Source organism: Diadema antillarum, unplaced genomic scaffold (assembly GCF_040938485.1).
Source record: "Diadema antillarum isolate AM-2024a unplaced genomic scaffold, OU_Dant_1.0 seq00001296_RagTag, whole genome shotgun sequence".
NCBI lineage: Eukaryota > Metazoa > Echinodermata > Echinoidea > Diadematoida > Diadematidae > Diadema > Diadema antillarum.
The window spans coordinates 96,692-112,247 of record NW_027272075.1 but is presented as its reverse complement, the minus strand read 5'-3'; the positions used below and the strand labels follow the sequence as shown (position 1 = coordinate 112,247).

Sequence of the window (15,556 nt, the reverse complement as noted above, 5' to 3'; positions counted from 1 at the left end):
CACAATGGCCCAAATTCACGAAGGTGGTACACAATCTTGTCCTTGGTCACACCATGGACAAAGACCGTAGTTTTTTATGGGGCGCCAAGTGTCGCATGGCCTATATCGTTACGAAATCAGTCATTTTGTTAACGAACTGACTGATTTCATATCAATATCAATATGGTAATATCAAAAAAACAAAAGTGAGTGACCTGAAATAATACTAAAAAAACCTAAAGGCAGGAAAACTCCCAGCTATACTCTCTGAGCCTTGATACCGACATCAAGAGAACAACTTTGCAGCAAACAAAGGATAAAACCTTCCACCACAAAATTTGTGCATCCACTACAGGTGAATATAATGTTGTAATTCCATAGGGTATTGTGTGCGACCAAGTGCTTTGAGCTTCCTCCACCAAAGGTAGCCATGGAATTTATTAATATGTTTATGTTGCGAGAAATGCAAAAGTAATTGTTCTTGGACGAATTTAGAACCACTTCTCTCCTGTTCAAAGCCCTATGCAATTGATGTGACTTAAAAACACACAGGGATATGATGTAAAGAGTGACTATCATGAATTGGAGAATGCGGCTAATACTGTTTAATTAACCTCTTAAAGCCAAGTCATCTCAATGAAAGCATCAGTCATTTAGACGCAGTTACAAGAAGGTTCTATTGGTAGATCACAAGAACCACATGATTTCCCATTCACAGGATTTACAAAAAGTCAATGCTTTTAAAGGAGTTTTCCCATGGCAGCCATTTGAAACTGTAATATGGCAGCCTAAGAAAATGATCTGCAATTTTAGAAAAATATATATATTTTTTTTCAGAATATCTACCAGTATAACCACATATTTTGCCAAAATCTGAATCTTATGTGATGAACACAGCATGAGATATAGGTTGAAATACATTCGGCTATGGTGGTCATTTTCAATTTGACGATGGCCGCCCACTAAAATGAACTATCACTTTAAAAAAAAAAAAAATGTATCAGCATGTCTGACATCATAGCATGCTTTCTGCCCCAAATTCAAACCTTGCACAATGTCAACATGAGATATGGTTAAAACTAATTTTGCAATGGTGACCATTTTGAAATTCAAAATGGCAGCCGAAGACATGGACAGAAAAAAAAGAAACTAAGATTTTTTAATTCAGCACCAACAAATGGACCAATTTAGCTAAAACATCAATTTTGGCACAAAAATCTCACAGGATCCAAAATTTGGCATAGCAGACTGTACTATTAGTGAGACTTGAGAGTTTTCTGGCAGCACAATTATAGCTCATGCTCAGCATAATTTTTATACTGGAAGGGCAACCATGAGCTCCCAAAGTTTTTTTTTTAACATTCTAATTTTGGGCAAATAAAAAATGGATATGGGGAACTGGGGAAATGTCAAAACTAACGCAGGAAAGAGAGAGTATTGAAATGAACAACCCATTTTGTTTAAGCAGTCATGGACTCAATATGGCTCATTGATGTGGGTTTTCAATGAGGAGAGGAGGATTTTAATAGAGAAACTTTAATTTTCCTGTAGAATCTTGCAGCTGGTCAAACCTAGTTATAATGGTGGGCTTAGAATACAAAAAGTAGCGTATAAGCCGTTATTTTCGCAAATGAGGAGATCACAGACATTTTCAGATGTTGTTTTCACGAATGGACACAATGCTAACATAAGTGCACTATTAGCCTAGTGCATGGCAAAATTTTCGCATGTTTAATTTACGGTCCAACAGTGATTCGCAAAATTTGCAAAAAATTACACCCTTGCAAAAATAACAGCTTATACAGTAGGTGTTTGTTTTTGTGTGACAACAATGTTATACTTTGCCATGTACTGTGCAATGTGTAGTGTTACTGAAAGACACTCATTTGTTACTGCAAATTTGGCAAATGTTCCTTAAAACGGGGTCATCCCACTAGACCGACAGTCGGACACCCACGAGTCATACAGCCCAAGAGTTTGACATTGAAAACAGGTCCATGAGTCATACAGCTCACGAGTCATACAGTCCATGAGTTCCACACTAGGCAAATAAAGCCCATGAGTTTGACACTAGGTAAAACAGCCAAGTTCGACAGATGCAACACGGGGATTAATGTGTCGGTCTCGTGGGTCTTGTTAGCTTAGCGTCGAACTAATGGGCTGTATGACTCGTGAGCTGTATAACTCATGGGCTGTATGACTTGTGAGCTGTATGACTCGTGGGTATTGGTCTCGTGACGTGCACCCCTTAAAACCATCCTTTGGGAGTGGCATCCCACATGATAGAGCTCTTGCATTTTTAGAATTGAAATAGAATGATCTGATGTACACTTTTGTGGAATGTTTGGAAAATTGTCAATCCCAAAGTGTGCCTAGTGTAAATCTATGGAAAGGAACCAAGCAGGGGAAGGGTGAATTAAACGAGGATGTAGGAACTTTAGAATTTGTTAGAATTCTCTGATACACACATTTTAACGAAATTTGTCAATCTCCCAAGTGTACTTGTATCAAAGTGCATGGAATTAGACCTAATGGAGGAGGGTGTGGGAGGGGGTACCGCCTCTTCCACGTGAGGGAGATTTTGCATTTTCAGAAATGGAATTCCAGAGCTGCCAACTTTTGTAAATGCCTTTCAGTACTTTGATGGCTGAAGATCAGTAATTTGCACCTTTTTTGAGCGAAAATCAGTAATCCTAAACAGTGTAATGGAATATATCACAGACAATGATTTCTAAAATCAGTAATTTGCTTGCAACCTTCAGTATTCTTCTCTAATTTCAGTAGAAATTACTGAAAATCAGTGCTAGTTGGCAGCTCTGGAATTCAACAATCTGATTCACAATATGGGTCATTCATTTGGACAGTTTCCTATCAAAAAAGCAAGAAAATTTTTCCTCATTTCGGAATTACTGGGGGTAGAAAATTGACATGTTTGAAAACATCTCATAAACATAAAAAAAAAGAGGAATTCATGAAATTCCCAATCCCCAAAGTACACTAAATTTATGCAGGGACGCCAAGCAATGAAAGGGGTAATTGAAGTGATGGATCTGGTGCACAGGTTTGATGAAATAATCTAAAAGTTTACTAAGCCTATAGGAAAAGGATCAAACAGTGCAGGGTGTAATCCCCTCCCATGAGAGGGAGATTTTGCATTTTCAAAATTGAAATTCAGTAATACGGTGAACAATGAATGAAATATTTTGACAGTTTTCTGTCAAAAAAAGCAAGAAAATTTTTCCACATCTCAGGAATTATGGGGGGGGGGGGGGGCGGGCAAAATAATAGGAAGATTAAATGAGAACTTACCTGTTTGAAATTTAATCTTGATTTTATAAGTAAGTTGTAGAGAAGAGACTACATGTCTCATCGGGTGTAATATGAGATCCCGCTGGTCACGTGTGTGGCAATTTTTTAAAGCTGTACGAGACTACAGGATATATTGATAGGAAGATGAAGATGTTGAGAACTTTACCTGCATGAGGCTACGTAAGTCGCAGGGTGGGAAGAGGAGGGATGTAGTCTCTTCTCTACGACTTACTTATAAAATCAAGATTAAATTTCAAACAGGTAAGTTCTCATTTAATCTTCCTATTTTATTACGTAAGTCTCCGATCGAGACTACATGTCTCATCGGGTGTAATATGAGGTTTCAAAGCCCTGTAGTCACGTACAGAACAATGCATCTGTAAGCCATTAACGGCATCACTACAGACAGACATACCTGTGCACTCTGTGCAGACTGCCATTCCATACACTGACTGAAGTTCCAAGTCACATTTTCAGTAAAGCCTTCGCAAATTGGCCAGTATCTTGTAAGGGCTTGCAATAAAACTTTCTGAATGTCTTCTCAGCCATCCATCCAGCCCTTGAGAGGATTTCTGATACAGGCACCTCACTCCTTTGTGCTGCTGATGTAGAGGCCGCCCTTGTGGAGTGAGCACTGAAGATCTGTGTATCGATACCAGCGTCATGTAGGACAGTCTTAATCCAACGTGCAATTGTTTGCTTTGATGCACGACGGTGAGGCTTCTTATAAGCTACTAACAAATGTCTCTCCATCCCTCTTAGATTCTGTGTCCGCTGCACATACTCTTTCATATAATTCACTACGCACAATCTCCTATCTGGAGGGTACGCATTTAGTGTTACACTGAATCCCGTATTTCCAGGCTTGTTTTGTTTCAGTGTATTCTCAAAAGAAATCTCAACAGATGATTTTTTCCACCTCATCCTGTCCAGGTTGATAACATGAAGAGACTGCACCCTTTGTGCAGAAACAAGTGCTATCAGCATAGTCAATTTCTGAGTAAGTTGCTTCAGATTAAGTGCCTTGGATGGAGATAGCTTTCTGAGGTAGTCCAAGACCACTTTAACATCCCAGATAGAAGAGTAGCGAGGAGCAGGCGGCTTTAAATGAAAAACTCCTTTCATACACCTATTTAAAAGTGGGTGCGACCCAAGAGGCTGTCGTCCACCATCAACTATGAGAAACGTGGAAAGGGCACTCCTGGCTGTATTCAGGCTACTGTATCCAACTTTTTCTTTGTCTAACATATTTGTAAGAAATGCAAGGACATCACAAACTTGGACATGCAAATAATTAATGTGTCCCTCTGCACAAAATCTTTTCCATTTTCTGATGTACACCTGGTACTGTGCTTTAGTGGATCCTTTCCACGACGCAGCTATGATGTCTCTTGTCCTTTGTGTGAGGCCCTGCTCTGCGTAATGTCCCTTCCAAGCCCGCATCATAATAGAGACAAGTGATTATTCAAAGGATGTGGGGTGCCTGAAACTGGTTGACATAATAATGTCTTACTCTTTCGAATTAACATGGGTTCCTCAACCAGCATACTCTTAAGAATAGGGTACCAAACCTGTGTTGGCCAATTGGGCACCACTAAAATCCCACATGCTTTATCCTTCTGAATTTTCTGCAAGCACATTGGCACTAGATTGAATGGGGGAAAGGCATAAAAATCCCATTGACTCCAATCAACTGTGAAGGCATCTACTGCCCAGGCCTCTGGTTCAGGCCTCCAAGAAATATATCGGTCTACCTGTTTATTCAGGCGGGAGGCAAACATGTCAATTTCAGGCACACCAAATCTCCTGATTATTCGTTGAAATATGCTCTTATTCAACATCCATTCTGTGCTGTCCGAGAATTTTCGAGACATGCGATCTGCTTCAATATTCAATCGCCCAGGTAGGTGAGCAGCTGTAAGCCAGATGTCCTTACTAATACACCATTCCCAAATATCAATGGCCATTTGATTACATTCAGGAGATTTTGTGCCATCCATATTGTTCAGATATGCGACAGCCATTATGTTATCTGCTCTAACAAGTACATGATTGCTCCTTTTCTCTGAGCAAAAGGCTTTTAGCCCATGGCTAACTGCTACCATTTCTAGCAGGTTAATTTTATTCTGATTTGCCTGTTTCAACTCATCACTATTCCATCTGCCACCTGTTGAGGTGCACAGATTTGTTGCCCCCCAGCCTTTACCACTGGCATCTGTGTGGATTTCCACATCTGGTTTTGCCCTCTGCATTGGGCTAAACTGTGACTCAAGGTTCAATATCCACCACTGAATTTCATGGATGCTTTCTCTTGACAAGGTCATATGCCTATCAAAATGTCCCTTGTTCCTTGCAAGGGCAAGAATCTTGTCTTTCTCTAAGGCTCTATAATAGAGAGGGCCATATTGTGCTGCTGGGAATGATGCCACTAGTTGTCCGATAACCTTCGCAACTTTTCTGATAACAGGTTTCTCAGTAGCCAACAGTTCCTTACAAGACTGCTTTATGTTCTCCTGTTTTTCTTTTGGCAGCCTTACACTCATATCCAGAGTGTTCAGATTGAAACCCAGAAAGGTAATCTCATGGGTAGGCTCTAAAACTGATTTTTCAGGGTGAACAATAAACCCCAAATTTGATAGCAACTTAGTAGTTGCGCTCACTGCCGCCTGCATTTCCTCGGCAGTTTTTGCGATGATAAGTGTATCATCTAGATATGCAATTACAATGTGACCCTGCTCCCTGAGCGTTGCCAAAACAGGCTTTAGCAGTTTTGTAAAGAGCCTTGGTGCTGAGCTAAGCCCATTGGGAAGTGCTTGAAATTCCCATAACCTTCCCTGCCAATGTAAATCTCAGGAATTTTCGAGAATCTGGGTGGATAGGAACCGTGAAGTATGCGTCTCGGTGATCGACTGAAGCTAAATAATCTCCCGGAGAAATAAGAGGTAGAGCTGTCTTGATATTGTCCATCTTAAAATGCTGATACAAAATACTCTTGTTTAATTCTGTCAAATCCAAGATGACCCTGAGGCCGCCATTTTTCTTTGGCCTTGTGAAAATATTTGATATGAATTCCCCTTCTACATGTTCACATGCTTCTATGACATTTTTCTCAACCAGCTTGTTGATTTCTTCCTGAATCGAGGCCATTTCCTCAGAATTTCTTTTGAATTCATGAAGGGGTTTTTCCCTACGAGGGGGATATTTAGCTGGGTCAAATTCTAGCTTGTAGCCCTGTACAGCTTGCAAAATATATGTATCAGATGTAAGCTCTCCCCAGTTGTGCATATGTAGCTTCAGTCGACCTCCGACTGCAAAATCATTGACATTAGATGTTATCTTCTCCCTTACCTCATCACTGTTTGGGAGTTGCTCTATTTCATCCTGCCTTGCCCTTGGCCGAGCTTCCGGTACTCTGGGGCTTGGCGTCCCTCTCGAGACGCTGTCGGGGTAAACGTATGGGGAGCTTGTGGAGTCCTCTTCCTCCACTGGTTTCGTTGGCCTAAAAAAGGCCTAGATGTGCTCCCTGACGAATCCGAAGAGTAGGATGTCCGCGACACCCAACCAGCTTCCTTGTATCTGCGTTGAGACCCCTGGCTTGGGTAGGGGTGATAGGCCGGCTTGGGTCTTTTAAACCCGCTTCTCATCACTCCAGCCGCCGCTTTGTGCTGGTCTTGCAAGTCCTTTACTTGCTTGCCCAAGTCATCTCCAAAGAGATACTTGGTTACAGGGTTTGTTGGTTTGCAGAGATGAGTAAATTTCGTGCTCAGATCCGGCTTTATCAATTCTTTGCGAAGAGCATTCATCTCAAAGTTTGCGTTGTACAACAAAGCTAGAACGTCTTGCTGTTCGGGAGATATGTTGCTTGGATCGAGCAGGCTGACATAAGCCGAGATACGTCTTGTTAGGGATTTTTGGACCCTCTGAAGTTTCACATCCTTCGTACGAACAGAGGCAGAGAGGTTGTCCCAGATCGTCTGATTTACTTTCGGGGTGTTGATCCCTCGACAGTTCGACGGCACTGGGTATTTGCTACTTGTCTCATCGAGCACTTTCTCTTCCAGATGATGACTCATCAAGTAGTTCACAGAGCTTGCTAGCTCCTCATCAAGAGGCTGTCCAATATCTGATGCCACCGCAAATTTAGCAGCAAAAGCTGGTACTGTCTGTGCTTCTGCCCTATCCACGCACGACTCCAGCTCTGAGCTATGCCCTGCACCCAAGGCATGCACCATGTCATCATCCTCAATATCCATTTCTTCTGTATGTGCCAAGTCATAATCTGCACTAGTAGAAGTTGAAGCAGAGGCTGAATCACTTCCACTGCGATCAAGATGTCGGTCTGGCTGTGCATGTCCCATGCCTGCCACCCCTTCCCTTTTACTGGGAAGAGCCTCCATGAACTGACAGAGCAAGCCTTCGAGTCTATCAAGACGACTGTTTACTGTCCCAAAGTTATCATTTCTCAACTTTGGCGAGTTGGATTTCGTAGTAATCCGAGGCCGAGTCGCTGCTACCGCCGAGCGGTCGCCAGCCTCCATCACCGTCGGTACTCCCTGTCCACGGCCCGTGTTGGCAGCCGTTCCTTTTGCTGCCGCTGCGCGGTCAGCTTGGCTAGCACTCACCGCCTGCTGTGACTCCATTACTCTGTTTTCGCCCGAAGATTCTGCCGCTGCGCGGTCAGTTTTCTTCTCTTTGTTTTCCTTTTCCGCGGCCACGCCAGCGGATCTTCTATCCTTCTGTTCTTTCATTATTCTGATAAGTCCGCAAGGAAGAATTTTCGCGAAATTCTTGAACATTCGGAGGTTGTGAAAATCCTTTTCACACACACACAAAACGCGCCAACGAATTGCCACACATGTGACCAGCGGGATCTCATATTACACCCGATGAGACATGTAGTCTCGATCGGAGACTTACGTCATAAAATATGCTTGCACCTCCAATATTTTCATTGGGGGCAACTGCTGCCCCCTCCCCATCAGGATCACTGCCCTTCATCATCCCTGTGTATGACCACAGATGAATCCTGACTGAGATAGCATCGTTTGCTAAATGATCCAAGAATTGGGAAAGGGGTAATTCTGGCAGTTTTGTCTTGTTTTGTTTTGTTTTTCGTACATAGTTTCTACATGGTCCTGAATGGCATGCGCCATAGCAGGTATTCTGGTATTGTATTTTATGTTTTCAACATCAGAACCATACTTTAAGTCAATACTACTATTTGCGAGCAAGTGAGCGCTTGAGAAAATTATGTATACAAATCCTAAAAGGCAGAATAACTAGTTCTGTTCAGCTCTCACTAGGTGGGCTTGCAAACTCCATGCAATATGCTGAAATCAGTACTATCATATAACTTCTCCTGGCATTTTTTTAAATTTTTTTTTTTTATTTCAGGGGGGATGCTCGCACAGGCCATCCCCCATCCCCCTGGTATTTACGCCTATATGCCCTGGAGGAACTTGACAGATGTTACATGTAGCGTCACACATTTTACTCTGATGTATACTTCTCTAGTTAGACAACTGCACTTATTAGCGCTTCCTATGTTGAATTCTCAGAGGAATATATAAAACATGTGAAATATGCATAAAAAGAATTTTTCAATGGTAAACAAGAGACCCGAGGGTCACACGCTCACCTGACTATCACAACTTCTCCTTCCATGCATTCTTGCACACTCTTACCTGAGAATATTGGAAATTTAGGTCTGCATATGGATTTCCCTCCCCCCTCAACTCCAGGGTGGGGGGCAGGCAGTCCTGGATCTGCAATGAACAAACTTGGAACTAAAGTCTAAAGTCATCAATGTACAAACTCATGGTATTAACTTTGCTTTATCATTTCTGGTTCTGGAGTAGATTTTAAATATTCCTTAATAGGGGGGGGGGGGGGGGGGGGGGGAGAGGGGATGGGCCCCCGAGGGGCCCCCCAAGAGGGACATGGTGCCCATTTGAAGGAATTGAGATTCTATCCCCCTAGGGATGCTACCTGCTAATTTTGGTCAAAATTCATCACGAGGTTTTCAAGAAGAAGATGAACATGTACAATTCAGGTCCCATTACAACTGTAGGACTTCTCCCCATCCCCTCTCCTGGGTCCCAAGGGGGGGGGGGGGGACCCCCTGATTCCGCCAACCCCATGAACAAACTTGAAACTACAGTCATCAATGTACTAACTCATAGTATTATCTAAGCCCTATCACTTCTGGTTCTAGAGAAGATTTTTAAAGATTCCTTAATTTTAGGGGGTTGGGGCCCCCCTGGAGCCCCCCCAGGTGGGCCATGGAGCCCATTTGAACAAATTGAGATCCTATCCCCCTAGGGATGCTACCTACCAAGTTTGGTGAAAATCAGACATAGCGATCTCAAAGTGAAGATGAAAATGTACAATTTAGGCCCCATTAGGACCCCTCCCCACCTCCCTCCCTTGGGTCCCAAGGGGGGCATCCCTGATTCCCCAATGAGCAAACTTGAAACTATAGTCATCAATGTACTTACTCATGGTATCAACTAAGCCCTATCACTTCTGATTTTAAAGAAGAAGATTTTTAAAGATTCCTTAATTTTAGGGTGTTTGGGTCCCCCTGGGGCCCCCCAGGTGGGCCATGGTGCCCATATGAACAAACTGAAATCCTATCCCCCTAGGGATGCTACCTGCCAAGTTTGGTGAAAATCGGTCATGGGTTCTCAACAAGAAGATGAAAGTGTAAAAAGTTTACGCACGACGGACGACGGACGACGGACGAAGAGCGTTCGCAATAGCTCACTTGAGCCTTTGGCTCAGGTGAGCTAAAAAGCAGCAGCAGTTTTCTTTGGGGGGGGGGGGGGAATAAATGGGCACAAAATTTAATTTCCTGACACCACACAGGGTAGTGATATGGTGATATATGAGGAATAAATCAAGAGTCATCCAAAGAGTTTCCAACAATACATGACTGCCATCATTAACACCTCTATACAGATTTTCTGCACTTCTACACTGGCATAAAATGTTCTCTTGGTAATGATTTATGGACTGAACATCACCCCTCATCAATCAGATGTAATTTGTGAAGTACCGAAGGAAGTGTGGAAACACTAAGGAGCTACATGCATACATTTTTTTTTATAGGCAATAACAATTTTCTCACAAACCTACAATTGTAGATATATTAATTCACACTTGCACACACAAACACACAGACATTTATGTTCATACAAAATTTTTCTTGATTTTTCCGTAATATCGCATGTATCATCACTCCTTGACAAACAAAAAGGAAACAAAACTTGTTAATCAAAGAAAAACCCAACCCAATAAGCACATAATATTTCATACATTCTCAGCTTGCTTTCAGAACTTTGCCAGAGATGATGCCTTTGCATACATGTCATCATATACAAAAAATAATCAGATGAGGCCAGCTCCTTCAATGGACCCAATTACTGGGACTGCATACTTCAATCTTGTCTACACAGTATCTGACAAGATTACTCACCAACAGTAGAGATGAGACCCGATAGCCTGTTCTTCAGTTGTGACAGTTCATCTCTACTGTTTCCTCCATAAATGAACTTCTTGTTTCATATTGATTGTTATATATTATCCCCCCCCCCCCCCCAGTATGGGCAGATGAGCAAAGTAATGCATATTGTATTACCGAAGTTACATCCTCATGAAATTTTGTTCTTGTACAAGTAGACTGCTCTTGCCCTCATCTCACATTTCACATTGGATATGACACGCTACATGCCTCATCACACTGACATACTATAGATTGGCGGGTATCTACAATGATGCAGGAATTATTATATGTGACCTGCCACAATGAAAGGATCCTAAAGTCGCTGACAGCGGAGCCGAGAAAATCGAATATGAAATTGGTCAAAACATTCGGACTTCTGTTTTCGGCATAATTTGGAGTCTGATGTCTCGTCTATAATCCGCCAATTTTGAAGCTAAATGATCAAAGGAAAGGCAAGAAATCAGTGTTTTTCTGGGCCATGATTTTCCGACTCTCAATGGAACAGAAACATGTTAAAGATTTGGATTTAGCTGTGCAGATAGACTCCACCCCTAGCAATGAGGGAATTATCTTATTGGTCAGGGCATGGCATCCTGGTTACTGACTGGTCGTGTGTAGACTGCTGGCGCTAAGCTTGAATGAACATAGCGGAGGTTGCTAGGAGCATACCTTCTATTGTCAAGAGGTGAAAACTGTCTTGCCTCCCCTTGATCATGATGGCGTGGGAAGGGAAACTTTGAAGGCAGTTTTCTCGAAATGCTGATTTTCCTAACCACTCGACATGTGCTTATAAAATCACTGATACAGGCTTTCAAGCGGTATAATGTAAAAAAGTAGGAATAAAGTAGGAACAGAATCTCTATAAGAGTAGGAAAAAGTAGGACATGAGAGGGAAAAAGTAAGAAAAAAAAGTAGGAATAAATCAGGACATGTGCAGGCTTTTTGGAGTAGTTTTTGTTGAAACTCACCAGAACTCTTTATGGTATATAAATCTTAATTTGTACTCACAACCCTGCTGCCTCAGCCTCACTTTTGCTCCTGGGAGAGCCTGAAAAATACAACAAAGGCAGATATTTGTTAGAACAATGTCAGGAAATAAACACAAATGCATGTTCAACAGTACAGGCAATACGAATCAGTGGCAGATCCAGAGGGGGCACATCGAGCGTGCCTTCACTTTTGGTTAAAACAAAAGAAATAAAAGAAAAAGTGGGGGAGGGGTGTGTGCGCCCCCTTTAATTTTGCAAAGGCGCCTCCCCTCTAAGGAATTCCTGGATCAGCCCCTGCGAATCTTGATCACTTTCTACAATACTTGCATAGAAAAGACATCATTATGTGATTGGCATAAACACCTACCATATATCATCCCACAAAATAGGACATAAACATTCCATGCTGTGTAAGTTATACACTGATTCCAAAGGTACATTACAAACTTCCATCTAAAAGATGACATCTTTTATCTACATTCATTTGAAGTTTTGAAGATATGTGTTTCATTTTAAAGTGTGAAGAAGACTGGAAATATGGATGTTTGACAAAGTTATTCAAGTGATGCTCAAGACAAGGTTAGTATACTTTCAAGTTCCAGCTGCATGACCATGAGATAATAATAATAATAATAATAACTAGAAATGTCGCTACAGCGACTGGTTATACCCCCGCCAAACAACATTTCATAAGCTTTGGTCAAAACAACATTTCATAAGCTTTGGTCAAAAAACTGAGGAAGTAGTTAAATCCGCAAGATCTTTCCTTGATCTTCTGCCATTTATATGCCGTTACCATGGCAACGTACTTTCGGGTACTGTCGAAAAATGCGTCTTGCACATCTACAACCAAAGGCACACATCTGTACCAAGTTTCATGGAAATTGGGCAAAAACTGAGGAAGTAGTTTGCAACACAAAATTGTCCATCATTTTGGCTCATATTATGTGAGCTGTTACCATGGCAACATACTTTTTGTCACTGTCAAGAAATGTGTCATGCTGACCTATATCCTAAGACAAACATTCAATATGAATTCCATGAGAATTAAAAGAACACTGATGAAGCAGTTTTGCCATGAAGCATTTTGCCCTATATTTTACCAATAACATGCCGTTACCATGGCAACGCACTTTTTGCCACTGCGGAAATATGTGTCTTGCACATTAACATATTCAGATGAACATCTGTACCTAATTTCATAAAAATTGATCAAAAACTGTGGGAGGAGTTCGCGACGCAAGATTTGTACCCATTTTTGCCCATAATATGCCGTTACCATGGCAATGTACTTTTGGGTACTGTCAAAAAATACGTCTTGCACATCTACAACCCAAGGCACACATCTGTGCCAAGTTTTATGGGAATCGGTTGAAAACTGAGGAAGTAGTTCGCGACACAAGATTTGCAACGGACCGACCGCCCGACCGCCCGACCGACCGCCCGACCGCCCGACCGCCCGCTGATTCCTATATACCCCCTTCAAACTTCGTTTGGCGGGGGTATAATAATACAGGGTACTTATAATGTGCCAATTCCACATAGCTAACATGCTCAAGGCGCAGTTGAAGAAGTAACTTATGAGATACAACAAGAGACCCGCGGGTCACGCGCTCACCTGAGTATCTCAAGTTCACCTTCCATGCATTCTTGCAGACTCTTACCTGAGAACATTGGAAACTTATGTTGGGGGTAGCTTTGAGAATGGGGGCATGGTGTCCACTTCCATATTCCATCACACTGGTAAAAATACCTGCCAAGTACACTGTACTTTATAGAATGTTGGATTATGCAGCTTGGGAAAAAAGACTTAAAGCCCTATCACTTTTGATTAGAACTAGAGAAAAATATTATCTAATATTCATAAATTTAGGAGGTTTGGACCCCCTGGGGCCCCCAAGGAAGCATGATGCCCATTAAAACACTTTGAGATTTTATCCCTATGTGAATGCTACTTGACAAGTTTGGTGAAAATCCCTTATGTTGTTTTCAGCAAGAAGATGAAAATTTGGGCACGCATTTGGACCCCCCCCCCATCCCATCCCGCTTCTTTGGGTCCCAAGGGGGTGGGGGGAGGGCACCCCTGATTCTCCCATGAACAAACTTGAAACAACAGTCATCAATATACTGACTCATTGTATTAACTTAGCTCAATCACTTCCAGTTCTAGAGAAAATCTGTAAAGATTCCTTACAGGAGCGGGGGAGGGGTGGGACCCCTGAGGCCCCCCAGGTGGGGCATGGTGCCCATTTGATGGAATTGAGATTCTATCCACCTAGGGATGCTACCTGCCAAGTTTGGTGAAAATTAGTGGTAGGGTTTTCAAGAAAAAGATGAAAATTTACCATTTTGGTCCAAATTTAGTCCAAATTTAGGCCCCCTGGGGCCCCCCAGGTGGGGCATGGTGCCCATTTGATGGGAATGAGATTCTTTCCCCCTAGGGATGCTACCTGCCAACTTTGGTGAAAATTCATAATGGCATTTTCAAGAAAAAGATGAAAATATACAATTTGGGCCCCATTAGGACCCAGGGATCTCGCCAGTGTATATCACCTTTGTCGGCGCCGACAAGCGTGCGGTTTGAAGAAACAATTGCCGACAAGGGTAAAATTTGCCGACAAGGGTAACACCACGCGTGAACTTGCTTGACGAGCTAAGTTTGGACGAATTTCTCGCCTTTTTCAGTCTTTATTATCTGGCTAGAAAAGAAGCTAGATGTTGAAAGGAGCAGCAGTTTACAAGCGCAAAAAGTTATCCACGCAGTCACCGCACCGATCACAACAACGCGGCTCAACATACAAGTTGCAGAACACACCACATCACACACTTGCTCACTCACATGCACTCTGATTCGGGATCCACACACACATGCACCAGGGAGGTCCACCTCCCTGGTTGCACCCAGCCGGCCACACAGCCGCCTGTGTGTACGACGGTATTGTGAGAGGGAGAGAGAGGACGGAAAGAGAGGGTCGGAGGCCGAGGGAGGCTGAGGAAGGCTGACACGTGCTCGCTTGTTGTCACGCTTGTTGTCGGGTTATGCAAAAACAAACGATATGAAATGCATGCCCCCATCCGCCAAAGGTTGTATTTATTTATTCATTTTTTGCTGCTTTGGTTTGTTTGTTGTTTGTCTGCCTGTCTGTCTCTCTATTCGCAAAATAAGTCAAAATTTGGGAACAGATTAGGATGAAATTTTCACGAACAGTTGGTTGGTAAAATGGCGCAAGGAACAGATGATTAAATTTTGATAGTGAGCAGGATTTATAATACCACCGGAATTCACCGCCAGGACCCAGGATTTTTAGACTTTGTTTCGTATATATTTGAAAGGATTCGTATCCCTTCTTTAGGAAGCTGGCCATTGGCAATGACGCAAAATTAGATGCGTTTAAAGCATTGCCGCAGAGAGAAAATTAACTCCATCTTTCGTTAAAAAAAAAGAAAAGAAAAAAGAACGTGCAATGGAGTAAGCTAATGCAAATTGTTATTTTGGTTTTGGTAGTTTCAGCGGGTTATTTATTTATTTTTTTTTAATTTAAAAAGCCATGCGTTCCATTTGAGCCTTTTCACTTTCCATGGATTTGTAAACGTCATTCGTGAATATTCCATTTTCCTTCTCCGGGCCGAAATTTATAGTAATTCTGTCATGATGGTCTTTCAAGTTCAACGTACGTAATGCTCCACGTGCTTCTGGCTTGGTTTGTTAACAGGTGGGTTAGGGGGCCTTCATGGGCAGAAAATAAATGGATAATCCTTCATCAATGTTCCAAGT

The 15,556-nt window shown here is 42.3% G+C and overlaps 1 protein-coding gene across 3 annotated transcripts in view; it reads right to left on the bottom strand.

The window, feature by feature from the left end:
• The window catches only part of LOC139708058 (E3 ubiquitin-protein ligase RNF126-like), a 180,469-nt gene that overhangs the window by 91,756 nt on the left and 73,157 nt on the right, over positions 1–15,556 (bottom strand). For 2 of the 3 annotated variants that reach the window (XR_011709323.1, XM_071620040.1), the window contains one exon: positions 9,198–11,840. The exons of the other annotated variant lie outside the window; for it this stretch is intronic. Coding sequence is in view for 1 of the 2 variants with exons in the window: in XM_071620040.1 (XP_071476141.1) it covers positions 11,757–11,840 (84 nt within the window). In the remaining variant the exon portion in view is untranslated. Of the gene's footprint in view, positions 1–9,197; positions 11,841–15,556 lie in introns of those variants that run through there. 3 annotated transcript variants of the gene reach the window in all.